General features: G+C 39.8%; 1 protein-coding gene across 1 annotated transcript in view; it reads left to right on the top strand.

Annotated features, from left to right (window-relative positions):
• The window catches only part of CUL4B (cullin 4B), a 29,864-nt gene extending 14,402 nt beyond the window's left edge, over positions 1-15,462 (top strand). The window contains exons 8-20 of the mRNA XM_006028497.3: positions 250-332; positions 1,473-1,540; positions 2,694-2,812; positions 4,479-4,671; positions 5,488-5,592; positions 5,924-6,034; positions 6,653-6,738; positions 7,329-7,436; positions 7,747-7,860; positions 8,968-9,073; positions 9,151-9,323; positions 10,241-10,393; positions 11,685-15,462. Coding sequence (XP_006028559.1) covers positions 250-332; positions 1,473-1,540; positions 2,694-2,812; positions 4,479-4,671; positions 5,488-5,592; positions 5,924-6,034; positions 6,653-6,738; positions 7,329-7,436; positions 7,747-7,860; positions 8,968-9,073; positions 9,151-9,323; positions 10,241-10,393; positions 11,685-11,780 — 1,515 coding nt within the window. The 3' untranslated portion in view covers positions 11,781-15,462. The remainder of the gene's footprint in view (positions 1-249; positions 333-1,472; positions 1,541-2,693; positions 2,813-4,478; positions 4,672-5,487; positions 5,593-5,923; positions 6,035-6,652; positions 6,739-7,328; positions 7,437-7,746; positions 7,861-8,967; positions 9,074-9,150; positions 9,324-10,240; positions 10,394-11,684) is intronic.
• Positions 15,463-22,892: the final 7,430 nt, after the last annotated feature.

The raw sequence follows: 22,892 nt of genomic DNA, 5'->3' as shown, positions 1-22,892 counted from the left end.
TTTGCTCATTCTGTCCATCAGTACTCGAATTTAGCTTCATTCTGATGTGTACAAGTGATCTTCAGACAAGCTTGTTGTTTCTTAGTGTTTTAGAGGGAGCTCCACTTTTTTTTTTTAATGGACTTTATAGAGGTGGGGGTTTTATGAACGGTCTGTAAATTTACATAGATTTGTGGGCCGTTGGCAACCCTGTTTTCCCCTTCCTTAAGTATGCAAAATAACAGCGTTATTTTTCTTGTCATTTTGCAGGTTCCAGAATATCTCCATCACGTCAACAAACGCTTGGAAGAAGAAGCAGACAGAATTATCACATACTTGGATCAGAGCACGCAGTAAGTGTGGTCTCCCTTGGTCTACTGTATTTACCTCATCTGTACAGTCTTAGTGAAGGCCACATACAATTACTATAGTTTACTTCAGCTTTTGACTGACTAACTTTGTTGCATAAGCTGTTAAATACTTCTTTTCCCATACCTGCTTGGATCCAATCAAGTGTTGCTTTATTTTGCATGGCTGAGAAGAGGTTGACTTCATCTTAGACTACTTTTATTTGCTGCATATTTATGGGTGGGAACATCAGCAGCAGTTGGATATATGTATATATGCTTGGCTATCTTCCCACTGAAATATGAGAGGGGCTGACTAAAAGTTACTAAGTGTTTCTACAGGAAAATCATTCAGAACAGTTAAAGAAATGTAATTATCAAACATGCAGGAAGAGAGATCCTTGAATGATGTCACTTTTTCAAGTAATGCAGTCATTTATTTGGAAACTAAGGCCATCTTTCAAGGAGAATCAGATGCAGGGAATAACCAGGAGGGCTGTGGGAAGTCTGAGAAGCCTGGTCTGATACCACTGGGGTAGTGATGGGGCAGTAGGTGGAGAGGACCTTCAGTGGGGCAAACTACCCAGTTTGAAACTGTAGCTGTTCTTTCACTGGAGATGGGCAGTGTGGTAATGAGAGTTGAGACAAGTGGTGTTTTATGTTTACTCTTTAAAGCTTCCATCTCTTCCATTCTTTAGAGTTAACGGCTTCTGGCTCCTGCAGTAGTTCCTGTCTTCCTTGACTTAGTTAGCAACTAACCCCTTATTTTATGATCAGTTGGTTTCTTTAGTCGTTCTTTTTTTGGTCCCTCCCTTCTCCTCCACCCTTCCACGGCCAACTTCTTCCTGGTCTGGAACTTGCTCTTGAATGAGACTGGAGGAGACCTATTCCTGGAGGAACTGCTTATTTACATTCCTTCCTGATGAGATATATCTGGAGCTCTACACAACAATGGGCCTGTTATAAATCTAGTGAGGAACCAGGACATTGAGCCACCTACTGGGGTGGGGAAAGAGGATCTAGATTAGATTTGTCAAATTCATGAGTGATTCCCAAATTCCAAATCCAACAAGTCTCCCCTCAAATAAGATTTACAACTGTTAGTAATGGAAAAAGGAAAAATAATTCTAAACATTTTTTCTATAGGAAGCCACTAATTGCTACTGTAGAAAAGCAACTTCTAGGTGAACATTTAACAGCCATTCTTCAGAAAGGTAATCTCTCTTCTTTATAGAAATGTTTCTATTTACTGCTTCGGGGCTTTCAATTCCTGTGCTGAAAAGAAAGTGACAGATTCAGGTGCTGGGGGACACAAGCCACATCATTCTTTAACGCTCCTTGCTACTCAGTTCATGAAATAGCACTGAACGTTTTTCAGGAGAGCAAGTTCCATTCTCCTTGGCAGAGGTAAGGAGCTACAGTGGTGTCTTCAGATATATTATGAAACAGAAGGAAAACTAGAATGAAGTAGAGGCTCTGAATGGAGGGTGTTGAGGAACGCTTGGAGACCACGTGCGAGGGTAGTCCTTGGATTTACACCCCAAGCTATTGAGGGAACCTGTGCACAAGTAGTCATTTGATAAATAGGCTGTGAGCAGTAGAATACATTGCCTGAGCCCTGTCCTAATCTTTCTGTGGTCAGGGTATAAACAGATATACAGTTTGTGCAAGCTGCATCTTCAGTAAAGGGCAGATAATAAAACCGTGACTTGATGACTGCCAGGCACCCGCTAGCCAGAAGTCTGTGTGTGGGAGAGGACTGCTAAAATAAGATATGCTCTCCTGGCAAGAAACTGGACCCTGACTCTTCTTCCCTTCCTCCTGCCCCATTCTGTTGTGAAGAGAGGATAGTGGGATTATTACTTGTGCCCTGTCACTACTGGGTCCTGCTGCGGGGCTTCAGGCCTCTGCAATCAAGAGGTTGATTGCTTGAAAAGACCTGTGTTTTTATATTTACAAAACTTATTTTTCTTCAAAAACAAGCTGAGAGTCTCTGACCTGTAAGCTTCCAACTGGCCAGGAGAGCATACATTTTCCAAATCTTGAATTTAAAGGAGTGGTGAAGTATGAGTGAGCAAAGCTGATGTGATGAGCCAGTTTATATAAAGTCTGCATAGTCTGTAATGAATAGTCTGGTACTAAAAGGGCTTCCAGATGTAGAACTAGTTCAGATTGCCATTCTGTTCTGGTCATAACTAGCCAGTTTAGCTGCAAAAAGTAATAAATCCTTATTTGGGCAAGAAAAGTTTAATTTGGGTTAACATTAGTTTGAGGTTGTTTTTTAAATTGCTGTAGTATTTCAATCTCAGCTTGGTGTAGAATTCAGGCAGTTCTTTTTTATTAATGTTAAAACTTCTAAATTCACAGGTTTAAACCATCTTCTCGATGAAAACCGAATTCAGGATCTCTCTCTTCTGTATCAGTTGTTCAGTCGAGTAAGAGGAGGAGTGCAGGTTCTATTACAGCACTGGATTGAATACATAAAGGTACTGTTATCAAAGAGCTTAGACTTACTTTTATCGTTGAGGCTTGTCCACAGAACGACTTATAGCTTTAGGAAAAATGCAACATACTTTTGACAGACAGCTCAAGAATTTTTCAGTCAGGTTATCATATGCAGCTGTGAAGTTGCACTGGGAAGTAGTTCAATCACGTCATGAAATATTGTTCTAAATTTGCATTGTTGTGCTCTCCTTTCTCTAGAAAATTCTGTATTGATTTAAGAGATGCATATCTTATCTATCACTCTAGGATAACTGTGGTTCTAATTTAAACTTGTCAATCAACAGGTAAACTGCAACAATGATGCTGTAGTTTACTGTATCATTATTACAGTAAAAACTTTGGGCATTTTTACATGTGCTCCTGACACAGCTCTGAGTGCTTTTTAATTAGCAAGCCGCACTAATTAAAAGCGTCCAGTGCTGCATCGGAAACAGGTGCATCAGTGGCGCAGTGTCTGTCAGCACTGAGAAAATGGTGGCCATGTCCTTTGAACAAGAATATCACCAGTGTTTCAGTTCAAAGTGCACTGCCATTTTCTCAGCACTGACGCACGCTGCGCCGCTGATGCATGTGATGCACAAGGCTGCCAGCAGGTATCAATTTATGTGCTCAAGCAGACTCAATTAATCGAGTCTGCTCCGACATGCTGGATTTCCAATACATCAGAGCAAGCTCCCTGCATGTGTGTAAGGGCCCTTTGGTTTTATGTTCCCTTTATTTATAAAGAGTCACTTAAACCATAAATTGAAATGTTAATGCAGACCATGTTTACTGAAGAAAGAATACTATTCTTTATTTCTAGTGGGGCCTATATGGTTCTGTTGTTCATCTTTGCCTGCTCTCAGTTATGTGGAAGGGGAAAGAAAGGGAAGGCTTGTATCACTGCAGGCTGTGCACTTGTTCAATTTTTTACTATAAAGCTTTTTGTTTGCTAAATGTCATGTTCTAAAAAGTACAAATGCTGCATCATCTAAACTGCAGTGACTGGACTTCAGCTAGGCACTCCACTCAGTTTGAGCAGTGGCCTTGGAGCGTTTACTTCCTGTTTAAAATGCAAAGAAAGGACTTTCATACCAATTTGTAACACACAATGTCTTGCTTATCCTGCAGTCATTCATAGGAAAATCTCATTTGACTTCAGTATTCCGCTAATCTATAATTTGAAGTGTGTGCTGCTGTAGTATGAGAGTAGTTAGAATTTGACTGTAGTCAAAATTTGACTTCTCCTTAGTTCTTCAGGAATGGGTCCTTGAATGTGTCATATTTAGGACCCATATATATTTTTTTTTTTATCTGTCATCTTCAGGTGTTTGCACTATAAGTGGTTTCACATTATTTGCACCTCCCTTCTGAAATTCAAGTTCCACACTAAGCAAAAGATTGCCATTTTATTTTTCCATACTAGTAAAGACAGGCTGCAGTAAAGCCTATCTATACTAGTAATGTGGCTTCAGAGGCCAAAATGTCCTTTTGTGTATTGTTCTCAGCACAGAATGTTTTAGACTTTGGATTCCACCATTTTTATTTTTATTAGTTTAAGGAAGCATATTTTTTGTCTTTCTCTGAGCCTAATTCATCTTTTGGAAGATTGATCATTCATAACTGGTATTTAGGATTGTGATTTGAAGGGTGGGTTTTGTATTGCAGGCATTTGGTAGCACTATTGTAATTAATCCAGAGAAAGACAAAACCATGGTCCAAGAGCTGCTTGACTTCAAGGATAAAGTTGACCATATTATTGATGTCTGCTTTCTGAAGAATGAGAAATTTGTCAATGCCATGAAAGAAGCTTTTGAAACCTTCATTAACAAGAGACCAAACAAGCCAGCTGAACTTATAGGTATTGTTCTTCTGTCTTTTTCTGCATAGAAGCTGTGAATCTTTTTCTGAATTTTTTTTTTTTTTTTTGAACAGATAGGCAAGGAGATGGTGGAATTTTAAATGGTGAAGCAAAGGAGAGAGTCATCAGAAATCATAACTAAACCATGAGACCTATATACTTGATGGCTTGGAAAAACTCCATTCTTGGGGGGGGAAAAAGGCACTCGCCACTTTGTCTAGGTTTAAAAACGAGACACACCACATTTTATATGACCTAAATCAACTACTTCCTAAAGCAAGAGTAAATTTTCCCTGACACCAGAACTAAGTTGTTCTGCAAAAGCCTCTACAAGCCCCTCTGCCTTCATGTGGAGACAAAGTGATTTGGGACCCCAGCCAGTAAACCATATAGTCTTTGATTCATCAAGTGTGCGCCAGTCCTATCTAGGGTATCTTATCTTAAGTGGGTGGATCTTGCAGGGTAGCTGTGCTCTGTGGTATGCAGGACAACTGACTCATGAATTTTCCCCTATTTTTTTTATTTTTTCTTAATCCTTTAAACTACTGCATTTTCTCACATGTGCTATTGCAGTTCTATGGCAGGGCATCTCTGAAAACACCATCTCAAATTAGCTGTGCTCAAACTCTGGTAGTATCTTCTAATTGTTTTAACAGTCCTTTTGGAAACCTAGTATTTTAGTTTGGCTTATTTTTTCCAACAAAAGTAATCCCAGATCAGCTGGATATAGTTTAATTAAATCTTAAATGTAGTTTCATTACTTTTGCTTAACTTTATCAGAGTGTTCAGTTCTTTATACCTTTTCTATTTTTTTAGCAAAATATGTGGATTCAAAACTTCGAGCAGGCAACAAGGAAGCTACTGATGAAGAACTTGAAAAAATGCTGGATAAAATTATGATTATATTTAGGTTCATTTATGGTAAGGGTAATAACTGTGTGTGTGTATAAAAGAGAAATATCTGTAAACAGCTTGAAATCCCATTTCCAAGGAAAGGTTAGATGATAGAAATACTGTACATTTTTTCTGTGGATTTAATCTGCTGGTCTTCTAGTTTTTTAGCTGCAAGTACTGTATCATTTGCTCAGATGAAGCCAAAGCTAATTGTAATTAATGGGGAAGAGTCCCAATAACTTACTTGGGGAAGTCAATGGAAGCCTTAAGTTTTGTGTAAATTGACCCATTCGTTTTAATGTTTCATCATACTCAAAGCTTTCTCAGCTCTTCAATAAATCATGCTGTCTGATTACAGGAAAAGATGTTTTTGAGGCCTTTTATAAAAAAGATCTAGCTAAGCGGCTACTAGTTGGGAAAAGTGCATCAGTAGATGCTGAAAAATCTATGCTTTCCAAACTCAAGCATGGTAAGTATTTTTCCTGCGGTCTCAGTTTCCTTTCTGACTAGAAGTAGGTCTAACTTGTCATTTGAACTTTTCCTCTAGCAGATCTGGTTCATTTACTCAACAAAAAAAAGGGGGGAAGATACAACTTTTATGTAGATCTATAACAACTGTATTTTAAGAAAACAGGGTGCCTTTAAATAACTACTTTTTGTCTTCTGCTAGTGTAACTAATTTAAAATTGTCTAACATGTACCACCTTCCTCTTTGGAGCAGACTTGAGATTCTGTTACAGAATACTTGGTAGATACGCTAAGATTTTTAGGCTGTCTAAGGGCTCACAGCCCAAATACCTGCCAGCCAGTTTTTAGTCAGATTTTTGTTATTTCATTGTTCCAAGATTTTATCCCTGGTCAGTCTTGATTTTTTTTCCAAGGCTTAGTCTAGGTCCAAATTCAAGATAAAAGTGATCTATCGCATTACTATAAGCAGTGTATAATGCCTGGGTTGTCAGTAGGTTAGTCTTAGCATAGTTCTTCTTTTTTTAAGAATGCTTCCTAATGCTGTACTTCCATGGGCAGTGCTCAAGTGTTCTGCTTTTTTTGAACTACCTAAATACTATTAAACCTCCCTCTCTTACAGAATGTGGAGCTGCTTTCACCAGCAAACTTGAAGGAATGTTTAAAGATATGGAACTTTCAAAGGACATAATGATTCAGTTCAAACAGGTATTGGTGGAAAGCCTGCCACTGCTTATTTGGCTACTTTTCTTCTGGGTGTATTTATGGGTAAAACTTTAATCTTAAAGTACAGATGCCTCTTCATTATAAATATTTAAAGTTATACGGGAACTTTCTTTCTTATCTGGTATACAGTTTACAAATTCTAAATTAGTTTTTACATTGTCTTGTCTTGGACAAAACCTTGGGGAGAGAGTTTCAGAGGTATTAAAAGCAGTTAGTTGTATACTTATTCTTGAGTGCCTCTGAAAGTCACCCCCTTAGTTTACTGATTCTTTTTAATAACCAAGCACAATAGCCAAGACCAGTAAATATGTAAAGAGTGGTGTAAAGTTGGGTTTTTTGGGGGGAGAGGGGTGGGTTAACTGTTTAAGTGCTTTGCAATATTCTGAAATGTGTTCTCATAATCCTCCTAACTCTTTTATATGGATAACTGGCATTCCCTGCAGCCAGGAGATCCTCAGATTGCTTGCATTTGATTCAGATGTGGGATCGATAATGTGTTAATATCCTTGTAGCTCTGTCTGTCATAGGACAGTAGCACCACTTTTGTTTCAATGTCTTGTTTCTCCCTACAGTATATGCAAAATCAAAATGTACCTGGTAACATTGAGCTAACAGTGAACATCTTGACCATGGGTTATTGGCCAACCTATGTGCCTATGGAGGTCCACTTACCCCCAGAGGTAAGGATAAGTACAAAACTGGATTTCATACAGAAGTAGAGCACTTCTCACTTGAGGTTTTCATGTAGGCAACATATATGATACTAATCTTATACTTGATACTTTAATATTATAAGATAAAAAAGAAAAGCTAGTGGACCACAAATAGTATTTTTTTGTTGTTTTTTGTTGTTTTTTTTTTAAAGAAATATTAACGATGTTGCCATCTAGATTTTCTCCTTCCTTAAAATGATTTTAATTTCCTTTTTGGTAATTTAAAGGTAAGTTGAGGTGATTACTTATAGTGGAGTTTTTCTTCCTTGTTTTGTAGATGGTAAAACTACAAGAAATCTTCAAGACTTTTTATCTAGGAAAACACAGTGGTAGGAAACTTCAGTGGCAGTCGACACTAGGACACTGTGTATTAAAAGCAGAATTCAAGGAGGCAAGTATTTTGTTTCTAGGTTATTTCTATTGTACTCCTGCAACTTTGCACTTTTAAGGTATTTATGATGTGCACTGATACGTATACAAAAGGTTCTTTGTAATGTGATGGTTTTTTAGTGGAAGTAATAACCTCACATTTTTTATAATATAATAAACTCTTGGTAGCTTCTGTAGTAGTGCTGAGGCAGTTTTGTATTAATGTGTCTGAGATTACACCGTAGATGGTATAATTTTCTTGCACCATAAACATGATTTGCATTTTGCTGAGTATACAGGTAGAAGATAATGGTTGCTATACCTCTAGAGCTAATTGTCATACCTCTAGCTTAGTTGCCATACCTCTAGCATAACTGAAAATTTTACATGCAAGACTGATTCTGTGTTTAAAATGGCATAGTTCGTTACACTGGCAGTATTACAACACATACCAAAATAATGCCAATATTAAACCAGCTTAAAGCTGACTTATTATCCTTTTTATTGCTAGGATAAGAAAATATTTTGACATTTCCAGAATCTCCTTAGAAACTTGTTATAATGCATTTCCCAGCTGCTTTTCCTCAAGTGTTTCTTTTCTTTTCATTTATTTTTCCATCCCAATACAGTTGAAGACAAAATATTTTGTCTAGACACTTGAGATAGAAATGTCTTTCAGTCCTCTTTCCAGAAAATTGCCCAAAAGATGAATGAAAATTGTAATGTTCTTATGGTTCTATGGCTCCTATAACTCTTAATACTGTTTCTGTTTAAACTGGCATCTAGTTTGTATTTTGTTTAGGACCTCTCCAATCCAAGCTCGTAGCGCCCAATGGGTTGGGATATTTGTACTGGTTTTTACTCACACCTGTGTGAGATGTTAAAATGTGGATCAGTTTTGTCACTTGACATAGTCTAGAACTCTGATGTATAACTTCCCATGTGTCACTGTTAATCTAACGTGGTGAGTAATTTTTGCCCTTCCAGACTCCTGAGGTGAATAAAATGGGTATTTTTTCCTTGTAAACCTGGTCATTGGTATGAATTTGAATTAGCCTTCAATTGACTTACTCTTGTCTCTCTTTCAAGAACGCCTCAGTAGTAATATCTGATCATTTCTTCTTGACAGGGCAAAAAAGAACTGCAAGTTTCTTTGTTCCAGACACTGGTGCTGCTTATGTTTAATGAAGGAGAGGAGTTCAGTTTAGAGGAGATAAAGCAAGCTACTGGAATAGGTCAGTATTTAAAGCAGCTAATGAAGACTTCTAAATGCTGCTGACTTAGAATACTAAACAACTCTTTTCTGCTTCAGAGGATGGAGAGTTAAGAAGGACACTCCAGTCATTAGCCTGCGGCAAAGCTAGAGTACTAACTAAAAGCCCTAAAGGCAAAGATGTGGAAGATGGTGATAAATTCACATGCAATGATGACTTCAGACACAAGCTCTTCAGGATAAAGATCAATCAAATCCAGATGAAAGAAACAGTATGTTATTCCTCTCAGTGGCTGACCTCTTTTCACATCCTTAGTTCGCCCTTTTCCCTTTTTTGCATATACAGAAGACTTTTTTTTGTTCCTTTGTCCAGTCTCAAATGTATATATTCAGTTATCTGTGTAAAAGATGCAGGTATGCTTTGAATGGCAGAGCAAACTTTAGTCTGAGCTGGCACACTAATCCAGCTCTCGGTGCAGCTAACCTGTTAACCATACCTGATAATCTGTCCATTTTCCAGGAATCCTAAAAGAGACAAACAGTAACTACTGTTGTGACCTTTGCAATCTGAAATTTTACTAAATGAAAAATAGTATGCAAGATAATATGGATTAAATTGCATGAGAACAGGCGAGAATTTAGGATCTTAACTGACATGTGATTATCAATATTATGGCTTAGAGTTTACTTTGGATTGCTGCTCATCTCCGTAGTAAACTATTGGAATTCTCCATATGAGTCTCTCTTGGTGGGGGGAGGAGGGGGGGCATTTCAGGGGAGGTGCAAAGCATCCTGGGATGTTGGGGGACTGTGCATTAACTTGAATCTGGAGGAAATCTGGCACAGAAATTCAATAAACCAATTTAACTTACATCGGTTAGCCTGGGTGGATGTAGTATCAGACTTTATCTTAAATTGGTTTGGGGCATTTTTAAAGCAGTTTGTGTGCACTGAACTTCTGTAGTGTTACAGATTTGAATCAATTTCTGATCACTTATACTGGTTGATGTGTAACTTCTGTCCCTAGTCTTAAAAGCATACTGTCAAAATATATGAAGTATGACTGCTGAAGGTACTGTGGTGCTACCTGTTGTGCAGACAGTATCAAAATAATTTATTGCGACTGGCGTAGCATGCTCTTTTTACAGTGTGTTGTTGTTTTGTTTTGTTTTTTAAACCAATCATCCAGGTAGAGGAACAGGCAAGCACTACAGAGAGAGTATTTCAGGACCGGCAGTACCAGATCGATGCTGCAATTGTACGAATCATGAAGATGCGCAAGACTCTCAGTCACAACTTGCTTGTGTCAGAGGTGTACAACCAGCTTAAATTCCCCGTAAAGGTAAATTATAGGCTCCTTTTTGTTAGGCAAGAAAAGGTCCCTATCCCCTCATTGGTATTCGACAGCTATCCAAAACTGACTTTTACATCTATTGCAGCACCCTAATTTAAAAGGCAGAACATTCATTTCTAGAAATTTTTTGATATACCAGTTGCAGTCACTTGTTCATGGAGATAAACGGACCAAATGAGGCTTTTAGTCAAGCTATAAGATAATGCATTAGGTTAATGAAGATTTTTAGAGCTGGACAAACTTCTTGGTCATGTTGGTTATGAGCATAAACAGCTTTCTCTTTGAAGACTTGGGTTTTGTTTTGTTTTGTTTCATCTAATCACAAACACTTATGAAAAGCTTGCGTTGAACTGCGTAACTGGGCCTGCTTTCCAGTTTTCTTGGCTGATGCTTCTCATAAAAAAGCAAACTGTATAATCCAGATTTTTTTAGACACATAATCCTGGCTATGACTTGGGGAAAATTTCAACTTTTTACAAACACATTTAAAGGCACCTGTCACAAATAAGAACTAGGAGATGCACACTTAATGTATGCATACTGAGAGATGTTCCATATTGAATTGGAGCTTCTACTACAACTAAAGAGATGATACTTTTTGTTTTGTGCTTCAACCACCTCTGCATTTCCAGTATTCTCTAATGCAGGAACTGCAGAATATGCAGTATAAAATGTAGTGACACCTTATCCTTTGGCATTTCTTGAAAATGCAAATTATAATTCTCTGCACCAGCTTGTAGGTATTACACAAGCTGCATACAGCAAGGCATACACAGATATAATGGTTAAATGAAATGCCTTCACTCTACCTTGTCTTGTGCATGCATGTGCACACACTTACACTTTCATACAAGTTAGTCACATGAAGGTAGACTTTAAATTTAAACAAAACACCTTGACATGATTCACTTATGCAGTTCTCATGGTAATCTGATTTAAAAGATGCAGCTATATAATATGTTTGTGTGTGTCTGAATTCAAGTTTTTATGTGGGCACTCAATTTGCCAGATTACAAGTTTATCCGCCTCTCCTGCTATAAAAGACTGGCCTTTCCGAAGGTGGCACTTGAAGTCTGTAGCCATCTTCCCTAGTGAAATAAATTCTGGATCTGACTTCCTATACTTGGAGCATTTTCAATGGTATTTCAGTAACTGAAACAGAATTTGGCTGTTCATTTGAAAAGTGTTGCTACATTGCAGTTTAAAATAAGTGGAAATATGCAGAGAGTTGGTTGGAACAGCTTCAAAAAACAGTAATACTGACATTTGTGTTTTACAGCCTGCTGACCTTAAGAAGAGAATAGAATCCTTAATTGACAGGGACTACATGGAAAGAGACAAAGAGAACCCAAACCAGTACAACTATATTGCATAAACATATGTTGGCCTTTTGTTTTTCTGCACACTTGGTGTCATACTCAATTGCCAGTGGATAAACTAGCCTGTTGACCCCATTAATTGACTTTTTATACTACCGATGACGGAATGAAAGCAGTGTAATGGAAAAGTATAGTAGAGTGGACTTTCTCAGTGGTTAACATGCCCATTTAAAGAGTACTTATTTACATTTTAAGAAGAATGCTGTTGAACTCTTTGCATGTTATGTAGTAAGATGTGCAGAAAGCTGTAAGAAAGTACTTGGTCTTCGTGATTCCATTTGTCTCTGGGTCTGAAGAGGAGTCCCTTGGTATAAGGCAAATGTTCCTTTACACATTTAAACTATGAAGCAGAAGGTTTAATTAACACAAGAAAATAGCCTTTACAATGCTTAAACTGCATGCAACTTTTCAATTTTCTGTACAGACTGCTGGGTGTATTTCAGTTGGCAGCACCACCGTTGGTTTGGTCATTACTTGTATTGGGTTTTTTCCCCAGGGGGGAGGGAGGGCATTAAGTCATGCTTTACTGACTTTTCTATTCAAAAACCTTATCTGTTAAAATTGGGAGGAAATATAAAAGAAATTATACCAATATAAAATTTATTGTAAGGCTTGGAGTGTGTGTGTGTGAGTGTTTAATCATTCCTTAAACAGCTGTTGCAGCAAAAAGTTAATCGGCAGGTTTAGATTTGTATTTATGTGGCTTTCCCTCAAAATTCAGTGTTTACCTTTTGAAACTTTAGCATAAAACAGCTACAACAGAGAAAAAGTGTTTTACTGGTTGTGGATAAGGCATTCTATGAAGGAGTGCTCGGCAGAAAAAGATTTTTAAAGTCAGGGAGGAATAACCATAGGTTTTTTGTGAAATTGCTGTATTAACAAAAACAGATGGATTTTAACACTCATTTTTCTTTGCAATATTCTATGTGGCTTAAATTAAGCCCAAGGCTTAGACACGGCAACGGATCTAGACCCACCCTTTGTTGTTATAAGCCAAGCTAAGGCTTTAAGAACTCGGTCCTAGACAACAGCAGGCCTCCTTGAACCCAGAAGCCTACCTCTCATAGAGAAAGATGGTGAAATGCTGCTTCAAGGCATCTATGACCTGTTTTCTTAGATGACAAGAGCATTCTTCTTGAAGTGTGAGAAAATACGTTGCTTGAATGCAGAGCGTTTACAACAACAAACCTCATCAGTAATGTGTGCCAGGAATTATATTGATGTTGGAGGGGGGAAATGTCAGAAGGGTTGGACAGAGAACCTCTTAGTTTTTATAGGCATAGAGCAGCTTCTCCCTGCCTCACCCAGCCAAGCTTCAGACCCAGTTCTGTCATGCTGCAGGGCAAAATGATCTTGCAAGCCTGTGTAGCCCTGGGGAATGCCACATAGTTCTAGAAGGCACGATAAAGTTTGTTGGGAAAAAAATGCAGCATCGCACTCGCTTGGGAGCAACGACTACTTTCTTTTTAAGTGTGTGTCCTGAATAGCACTTGCTTAATGTTTTGTGTTCTGTTGTTTCATCCCGACTCTGCACTCTGCGTGCGTATGTATATGTATATGTCATATCTGGAACATCCCCTTCCTAAAGATGGTCTTTCTTGGGCCTGAATTACCTCCATGTTTGTTTCCCCTCTAGCTGGCTTTACATGAAATGTTCCCTTGACAAACAAAGCAGCTTCCCCCCCACTCCCCCCAAGAAAAAAAGCACTGCTTATTCCAGCTCTCTCCCTCAACATTGACATTTTCAGTAAAATGTATAGTTTTCCATATGAACTGCATCAGGAACCAGTCTCTTGTCCATAAGTTCAGGCATTTGACTACTCCACTGTTAGGGCCACCCTTGTCTTCACAAAGCCCACCATTTGCAATAGGGAGGTGTGTTTAGGATGCTGGAAGGCTGCTTCTGCCTAGAGAGGCAAGCTTTCACTTGGATATAGGAAACCACTGGGGGGAGAGAGAGCGAGGAAACGAAATAATGCTTTTTCTATGTTCCTTTTTTAAACTGTTCTTTCTACTTTGGTTCTGTATCATGTCTCTCTTCCCCATCTGTGTGATGGCTTTGCATTGTTTGTGTGTGTTTGTTTTCAGTGAAATTTGCTCAAAGAAGTATTTTTGGAAACTAATTACATTTTTTATTTTGAGAAGAGGAGATGGAAATCAAAATACCTGACTGTTCCAGCTCCAAACTGTTGTGATCTTGGTTGGAACTGAATTGCGTATAGGTACAAAAACGACAGATTCTGATACAATCCCCCCATTAGATGTTGAAATTCAGCTGACCAGGAAGTTTGCAAAGTGTCTTTTTGTTTTTGGTTTTAACATCCTATTTATTTCAATGAATTGAATTCAGACATTATTATATAGAAAACCTTGTGTCTTTTAGTTGTCATTTAGATAGATACAAAGTTCTGATGTTGAAATGGAGGCAATGTTTTTGTTTCATTGACAATCCTGCTATTAAAGCTACCCAATGAAGGGCCTGCGAGGACACTGAACAGACCAGATGCTTGAGAAGAGCAGGGAAAACCAAGCCCTTGTTTAGAAAAGACTTGTGGGATGAAGAAACAACTTGTTAATTTCTGCCAAGGTCTGTCTTTCCTGGTTAATGACAGAGCGGCAGCCAAGATGAGTATCCAGCTGTTAAACTCTGCAACTTCTTGCTGGGATCATGTGCCTGCCTATTGAGCCATATATATATATATACACACACACACATATATGTATAACTTTTTTTTCAGTTGGCTTGGACCACAACTTATTTGGCTATAACACAAGGTGTCTGTTTGCCCATACATTTTTAAATCTTCACTCTTGCATGCAGTTTATAGCAGCCTTGTTAATAAGAAATTGCAGTTTATTCTTAGAAATATATATTTTAGGTTTTTTAATCTTTATACCCATAAATGGACTATTTTTTGTCTTGGCTGGTTTAAAGGAAAGTGACCATTTTGTTTAAATGCTGTAATTGCGGAAGTGTTGTAAACATTGTTTTGTTCTATAGTTCACACAAAGGTGCCAAAGTAAATATAGTTAATAACAAAGGTGAAAGAAACCTAGCAAATTTTTAAGTTGCTTTAGCTGTGGTTTATATTTTGGTCTTTGCTCATTTCTCAGTCACAGTATCTTTCATTTTCCTAAACATATCAGTTTGCCCTAATGCTTTCTTTTAAACAATGTTTTATTTGTGCATCTAAAAAATTGTTCAAATGCCACTTTGTTTTTTTAGTGATTTCATATAATAGGAAGAGTATTTTCTTTGAAAAGTTACACTAAAATTGTAAGAGTACAGCAGCATTCAAAAATGTAATATAATTTTTGTATAACAGTTCTTCAGAAGTATGTCTGGAGTGGGGAAAAAAAACTAACCCTGTTACTTTTAAGAAGCCTCTTCACTCGGCTACTAGAATATAAAATTGCATCAAATTATAGTTTTCACTGCATCAGAAATTATAGTTATGCAGACTTGCAAACAGGGCGTGTCAGCATTGCGTCCTTTAATGCAAAAAGCGAAACCTTTTTAATGTTTCATAACAAGTCTGAAATGGGTACAGAGAGTCTTTCTTAAGTTGGTAAATAATGTAAATACATGTCCTTTCAAAGAGTGAGTCTGTTACCTAGGTATTTTGTGTCATTTAATAAATATTAAACAGTTTTGTGTTGATAAATTGTTTGTGTGGAATCTCTTTGTTTATCCAACTTTTTGTATGCTGGGTCTGCTAGCATCCATTTTTTCCTCCTCAGTGTCTGGGTTACATTTTGATGGCAAAAAAAGTCATTTTCCTACTACTTGTCCATTCTTAGATTCAGTAGTAAATAGTTTTTTGTTCTGTCACCATGCTTTCCAGAGTGACTCATTCTTAAATACACGCTTCAATTATATTTGTCCAGACCTATTACCTCTTAGAAAATCTCTTCTCTTTGTACAATAGCGTGAGATTGAGACATTTTAGCATCTGTTATACTAGCTGCTACTTGAAGGTAACATGTACAAATGTAGGACTTTTTTGTGTCTGCGCAGACATTTCTGAAAGGCCTTCCTTCCCCAAAGCAGTCCCATTGAAGGCAGTGGGACTACTTCCAAGAGTTAGAATGGGGTTGGGTTTGGTTTGGTTTGGTTTTTTTTTTTAATTGTTCTAACAAAAGGCGGTGGGCAATTTGTTTTCAGTATTTAATGGAAGGCTGGAAGCATCTGGCTTGAAGCAAAGTAAATGCTAATTCTTCAATGAGGCATAGTGTGTACTACTGGAAGGCTGAGCTTGACTGATCAAACTGCTGAGTTCTTTAAAGGGAAAAGAAGCTCTTTATGTACGGTGCTTTCCAATCTGTGTCCTGTGTTTGCCCTAGTCTTACTATTTTAAAATATATCTTTTAATGTTGCCAGATTACAGCACAAGGAAGAGAACTTCTTGTGTATTAACATTTTGAATTTTAAAATTGCATTCCTCAAAAAGGAAGAAGTTGGATATGTTTGAAGACAAACTCCTTTCTTAAAATCTTCCTGGAGAGATTCTGAATATTTTTAACATGTTGCAGATGGCAGGAGAACTTTGGGGCTTATGCCATAAGGCAATGTCAATTATTATCGCATAACTCAGTATACGTAATACCTTGCCCTGCTAACAGAGGTTTAATAAGTTAATAACAGACCAAACTCGGCACAAACTCTAGTGCAGATTAGAATTGGATTTTTTTTTTAAAAAACAAGTTTGGAGACATAGGACTATATTGCGTTTAAAAACTGAAATTAAATTTCTGCTGTGGGGTTAGTGGGAGAGGAACTGGATGGTGCAGCGAGGTGTTTGGTAAAAGGCAGAACTAGCATCAGCCTGGGGAGAGAAGCAGGGGCTGCTCATCTGCAGGCAGGAGGATGGGATTTCTCCTGCCTGCAGATGGCCTTTGGGGCTTGCCACTCAGCAAGACTTTGCTATACTACATAGGACATTAAAGGTCTGGGCCACTGGGGTGAGAGGGAGCAGAAATCATTTTACCGAACACTTCCCTGACTTCTTTTCCAGGCTGTTCCCCTGTTCTTGGTTCCTAGCCACAAAAATGGCCTCTCCAACTTCTGTAGTATCAAAGTGTACAGAGGGCTGCAACAATATAATTATGGCTTTTCAATTTAAAGAGAGGAGATCTCCGTTCCACTACTATGTGAAAAGCATTTCACAGAGCAAAGTTCTCCACTGAGCCTATGTGGGAGTTTAGTGTAAAGGTCACACTTGAAGCAGTCTTGAACAGAGCCTAGCTACAAGCCAAGCTCCTGATTTGTTTTTATTGCAGCAGACCTGCAAGAGGATGTTTTATACCATGATAACGTGATACCACAGTAGCAAGTACTACAGAAAGGACTTCATGTCTGTTAAATGTTTGCGAAAAGTAGGTTTTCTATTATTCCCTTCTCCTTACAGCACTGGACTCCACTGGACAAGACTAAACGTTATTTCAGTGCTACCTAGTACCGGGTGAAGAGTTTAAAAAGAAACTCTGTTTTAGGAAAACTCTGGATTCTTAAACCAGGTCAAATTTACTGTCGGTATTATTCAGTGCAGTAACAGAGATGTTGCTTCTTCCTGTCAGTAAACACAATCAAGTTAAGTAGGTTTCTGATCTAGCTTTGCTAGCCAAAATGCCATACTAGCGCAGGAACAATTTTATCTTATCTTAACAAAGGAGCATCACTAACAGCATAAAGAGGACCAAGTGCTATTCTGCTTTGGGCTTATAAAAAAAAAAAAAAAAAAAAAGAGACAGATCAGTGGCTAAAAAGGGACAAAAACAATCATTTCAAGCAAAGGGCAGAGAGTAAAAGCAGGAGTAATTTCAGTGACTGTGACAGTCAAAAAACAAACATCCATTCTTTGAGACCTGAGGTTACGGAAGTGTGAGAAGTCAGCCGCCCTGAGTGGGAGCTGCAATTCTGCACTGCTGTGTGCGCTCTCTAAGATGACTTAGAGTTGAAGTCTTGCATTCTGGCTTCATGTTGCTTTCTCTCAACTTCAGAACTTCATCTGAAAGAAATCTGCCTTCTAGAAGGCGTGCATGCAATGAAGCACGCTACCATACTGGTGTCATTAGTACTGTGCAGAACATAAAAGCCCTTTGGGATGAGTGAAGTAATCACGAATGGCTCCAGAATGGAAACAGCAGCAAGCAACGATCAAGGTCAACAAGCAGCTTTTTCTGACATACAGATCTGCCAAGAAAAACCACCAGGCAATCAAGCAGAGCTGTTTACCTGTACCTATAACAAGCTGTATGCTACATGTGCCCAGCATGGAAGCATTACTTATCATGGATGGTATGAGAATGCGTAAAGACAATGCAGCAGATAGGCACCGATTTGATTTAATTAAATGCTCTCTGTGCTGTTTTTGTTCGGAGAGGACTCTTTGAGCTGTCTCCAAGTAGGAACCTCAATAAATGAATGCAATGGAATGGTTGGGCTAGATGTGACCTCCTGAGGTCCCTTCCTACCCTCATTTTCTATAATTCTTTGATTGAGGATAATGAGACTACCTTTATTTCACTTGCCTGTTCAAAAATGGGTACTATTTACACAAGCCCAAGTTACACAGGTATGGAGTCCTGCAAGACAAGACAGATGGCTGAGCAATGGACGAGAGAAATGAAGGCAGTGGGATCCAGAAGAAATAAGCTGAATTCCTCGCTCACTCTCACACTTTGTGATGTTGGGCAACTTATTTAATTGACCAGCGGCCAAGGGGAAATACTTTCCCTATGTTGAAACAGTAAAGAGAAAATCTCTTGTTATATGATGCCTAGATACTGAATGCCACAGAGGACATAGGTACATAGACTGGATTATTGTATGTTGCCAGGAATCTCCACAGAGCTCGGAGGTTTGACTTTGTTTCGGTCCAAAAAGTATATGGACAACCCTGATTGTTCTTCCAACTCGGAAGCAGAAGGTGGCTGACGTACAAACGCAGAGGCTTCAGGGAACAACTTGTTCTCCAGGATCGATACACACTCAGCTCCAGAACTGGAGCTTCCACAGCAGAACGCTATAAACATCAATAAGTAATTAATTAAAATGCCGCTTTCACCCTTGCATTTCATAGTTCCCAAACTCTACTAAGCTGTCAGTTGCTCTTGCAAAACTTGTAAGCTTTCACTACTGACGGCCTCTGTAAATAGTTTGGTGTCATTTGCACATGGCACAGAAGTCTCAGCCTGGAACCCTTTAACCCCGACTGGCTGAGTACTAGCCACATTACAACACGCTCTCTCCAGACAAGGCTTCTTTGGAAACTGGTGGCAAAAAGCACAATGGCTTATAAATGCAGGGAGGCTAGTGCCACAGGAAAACCTGATAACGTGCTGCTGTTGCTGCTGGAAGAGTCTAGCAAGTAATTAAATCAAGTTGCACTGATTTAGCTCCCGGTGATGAAATACTCCCTTCTTCACCCCACCCTTCTTCCCCTCTCATCAGCTGACAAAAGGTTTCCTCAGCTGTTTGGGAACATCATGTTGCAAAGTTCCTTAGCTGGAAGTTTTGCTTGTTCTGCCTCTTTTGCAACCTGATCTACCTGCCCTTTAAGTTAAAAGAAGAAACTTCTGCTTTTTTTTTTTTTTCCTTCCATAATGAAAATGCTTCACGTGACTGCCAGAGTCTTGACTCAGCACTTTCACTAAGCAGCTGAATGTAATTGTTTGGTTTCCCGTCACCGCTTCTTCCAGAAGTCTGCCTTTCAGGAACACCAGTTCGCTGCCGTCAGCAATCCTCCATCCCGCGCGTTACTCATTTGGGATGGCAAGAGATTGTTTGACAGACTCCGGAAGAGCAGCCGCAAGCTACCAAGATCCATTCCTGTTCTAATCCGAACCGGCTGATGCTTTCACAGCCAACAGGATCCTATTAACAATGAAGCCCTGCTGGACAGGCCGTGATTCTCCTTAAGCAGCTGTCCAAATCCTTACTCCAGTGCACAGTCCAGCTAACCAGATCACGGTGTAGGGGGAGACGGGGCTAGTACGTGGATCCATCATGCCCAAGTGTGTCCCCTATAGGGGGTAGACTCCTGCCCCATGCTCCCAAATTTTTACTGCCTCCTACAGCAGGACTGTACTGGTTCTTGCCATGGCATGAGCTGTGAAAGGCAGGCCATAGTTTTCCCTAAAAGGAGGTTTTACTAAAGAAAATGTCTGCAGATATGAACAAACAGACTAAATATAACAAGGGCCTGTCAGGTATGTATCTCCTCCCCTTCTCTATTTGGCAATTTGTATGTTACTAGTCCAAAGACTGGAAATATGCGCCTGCTATTGTGAATGTTTGGGCAAAAACACCAAAACCTCCAGATCCATCATGATATTCCCTGCTCTGACCCAGAACATCTTTAAATCTCAGTGTGCAAAAATAATCAGAATGCAAGACCTATTTGTCTGCCTACCTCTAATTACCAAAGGGTGGGGCCCTGATTTATCCAGAGATTTAACCATACACCTACCTTTTGAAGCATGTGATTTCACTGGAGGTCAACAGGACTACTTGTGTACTTAAAGTTAGGCATGCTTAATCCCCTGGCTGATCTGAAGCCCAGATAGGAATCTTGCCACAGAGATCTGTAAAGCACTCCACTCCCCCTTTTCTTAACACTACCAATATCAAACTCAGTCTAGCATGAAGTAAAAATGGCAATGCACCACAGAAATACCCCATTCCTTCAGTTCAGTTCATGCACTCCCAGTGGGGAATAACTCATTAAACTTCATTCATCCTCTAGTTCAAATCTCTCCCTAGGTGACGTGTTGTTTTAATACACTGCACCATGGATCATTCTGTTCCACCATTAATCGCTATCAGCCACATATGCTTGATCCTGAAATGCTAGAGGCAACCGGAACCAGTACCACAGCAATATATAGATATATATAGATATAGATAGATAGATCTATATCTATATTATGGCTATATCTATAATCTCCAGATATATAGAGAATATAGATATATATATATCAGAGATTGGTTCCTTAGAAGTTCCTGAGTACACAAGACCTATTCCCTTTACAGGGACTTGAGGAAGTTCAGCACCTTTCAAGATAAATTGTGTAAATGGGTGGCAACCAAAACAATTCTTGCCATAAAGAATTAGACAGATTTTGGTACAGAAGGGAGGGTTTATTTTGTCCCTTTATTTTTTAAAGCTCATTATAGAACTAAGAGGAGAGGCAAGGCTTTAGGACCAGTGGTTCTCAACCTGTTTCAACTTGCAGCATCTCTGGATAGACTCAAGGCACCACGTGGAAAGTGCCAGTTCTTAGTTTTCACCCTTTTTTTCGCCTACGGAAAATAAATAGAGCATGTTTTTTCCTGTTGCAAAGAACTCTGAAAGTCCAGAAACAGGGATTTCTATTTGAAGTCTCTGGGTTTCTCCTGTGAATCGTGGGTGTAAACCTAACAGTGCTATGATGGCACCCCACGGCACTCTTGAAAGAAGTCAAGGCACCCCAGAGTGCTACAGCACCCTGGTTTAGGAACTACTGGTATGACTATAATCACTGCTTCAGGAACTACAGTACTAGAAAACCTGTCATGCAGACTACGCACCTGCTTGCTAACTGTGCTATTTCTTTTGGCCCAGACTAACTAGAGGTGTTGAACTGGAAGAAAATTGCCAGCATGGAGTTATCAACTGGTTCTCTACAGAACTCACCGCAACATTTAAGGTAGCTGAAGGATGAGTACCCTGAAAACTGGAGCCAAATTCAGCCCTGAATTACGTCAATGTAACTCCGTTGACTTTAGCTGTATTCGAACCTGCTTCCAGGAGAGCAGGACCCATCCTTATGCTTCCACAAGCCAGCCTGCAGAGGCCCAGCACTGTAATGGGGAGCTGGGACCTAGACGGAGATGCCTAATCCTGCCAGCGCGGCGTGCGTGAAATGGCCACCAAGAAAACTCAAGCGAGTCCTCTGCTTGAAGGGCCAGCAGGATCCGGCTAACTGTTGGGCTGCTCTTTAAAACAGTACAGCAGTACAAGCAATCAGCAAACATAACAATTAGTATTACAGATATAATTTGATAGTCGTTATTAATACTAGAGCATTACTCAACAGCCCTTAGGCCCAAACAAACAAAACCTTGGGATGGTCTTTAAGTAGCACCATCACCATTGTTCTGCCTTTCTGAATCTGCCCATCAGCTCCCTTCATTGCGTCGCATTCAAGCTGCTTGTCACCCCCTTCAGGAACCTCCATGGTTCAAAATCGTCCAGTCCTTTCTCTCCCCGCGCTCCGACTCCATTCAACTCGGGCAGCTTCCTCTCCGCACGGCCTAGCACAACAGGCACACGGAGACCCCAGGAAAAATAGGCTCCCAGTTTGCAGATCCAGGGCCCAGCAGCTCCGCTCTGATCTGCAGCAGCAGTTACCAGGGAAGCCCAACATCAGCTCGACAAGCTTTGGGCTGGAGCCTACACTGCCAGCGCGGGGAAGGCGGGAGCCAAGGCTCATCACGCTTAGGAGCTGCGAGGGGCGGGCGAATGGCCAGGTGCCCGGCGGGAACGGCACGGCAGCCTGGTCAGGGCGCTGAGCGAGGACGACGGGCGCTTTGGGGAGCCGGGTCTGTGCTGAGCACGTGCCTGTTGCGCACATCACGCTGGGGTGGACCTTGGCAAAACAGCCAAACCCCCGAGGCAGGTCATTGAAATGGAAAACTGCAGGCCAGGCGATTAAAGGCCAGTGAGGTTATGAAGCAGGGATCCTGGTTTTCTCGGATAAAAAAAAATCCCTGATTTTCAGGTTTAAACAAGTAGCCCCAAACCCACATTTCCCATGATCAAAATGAAACCCCACTATACATACATATATACACAGATACACACATTATTAGTGGTATGTAATTTTAAATCGCGGAAAAATGTGCATTTGGGGTTACTTTTTTTTTTACCCAAAAAGTGGGGGATTTCTTTTGAATCAAAGAAAACTAGGATCCCTAGTTATGAGCAAGGGGGTGGGGAACTTTCTAATAGAAAGTTATAATGCTTTCACTTCCAACAGGACCCCCTTAACAGTGGCCTGCGGCCCGGTATTATGGGCAGTGCCCCGGGAAAGCCTCGCCCGCCCGCCCGCCAGCCAGCGCTCCT

The sequence above is a fragment of the Alligator sinensis genome, unplaced genomic scaffold (genome assembly GCF_000455745.1).
Source record: "Alligator sinensis unplaced genomic scaffold, ASM45574v1 scaffold157_1, whole genome shotgun sequence".
Classification (NCBI taxonomy): Eukaryota; Metazoa; Chordata; order Crocodylia; family Alligatoridae; genus Alligator; species Alligator sinensis.
The sequence above is the reverse complement of the archived record's forward strand: the minus strand, read 5'-3'. Positions and strand labels throughout refer to the sequence as shown.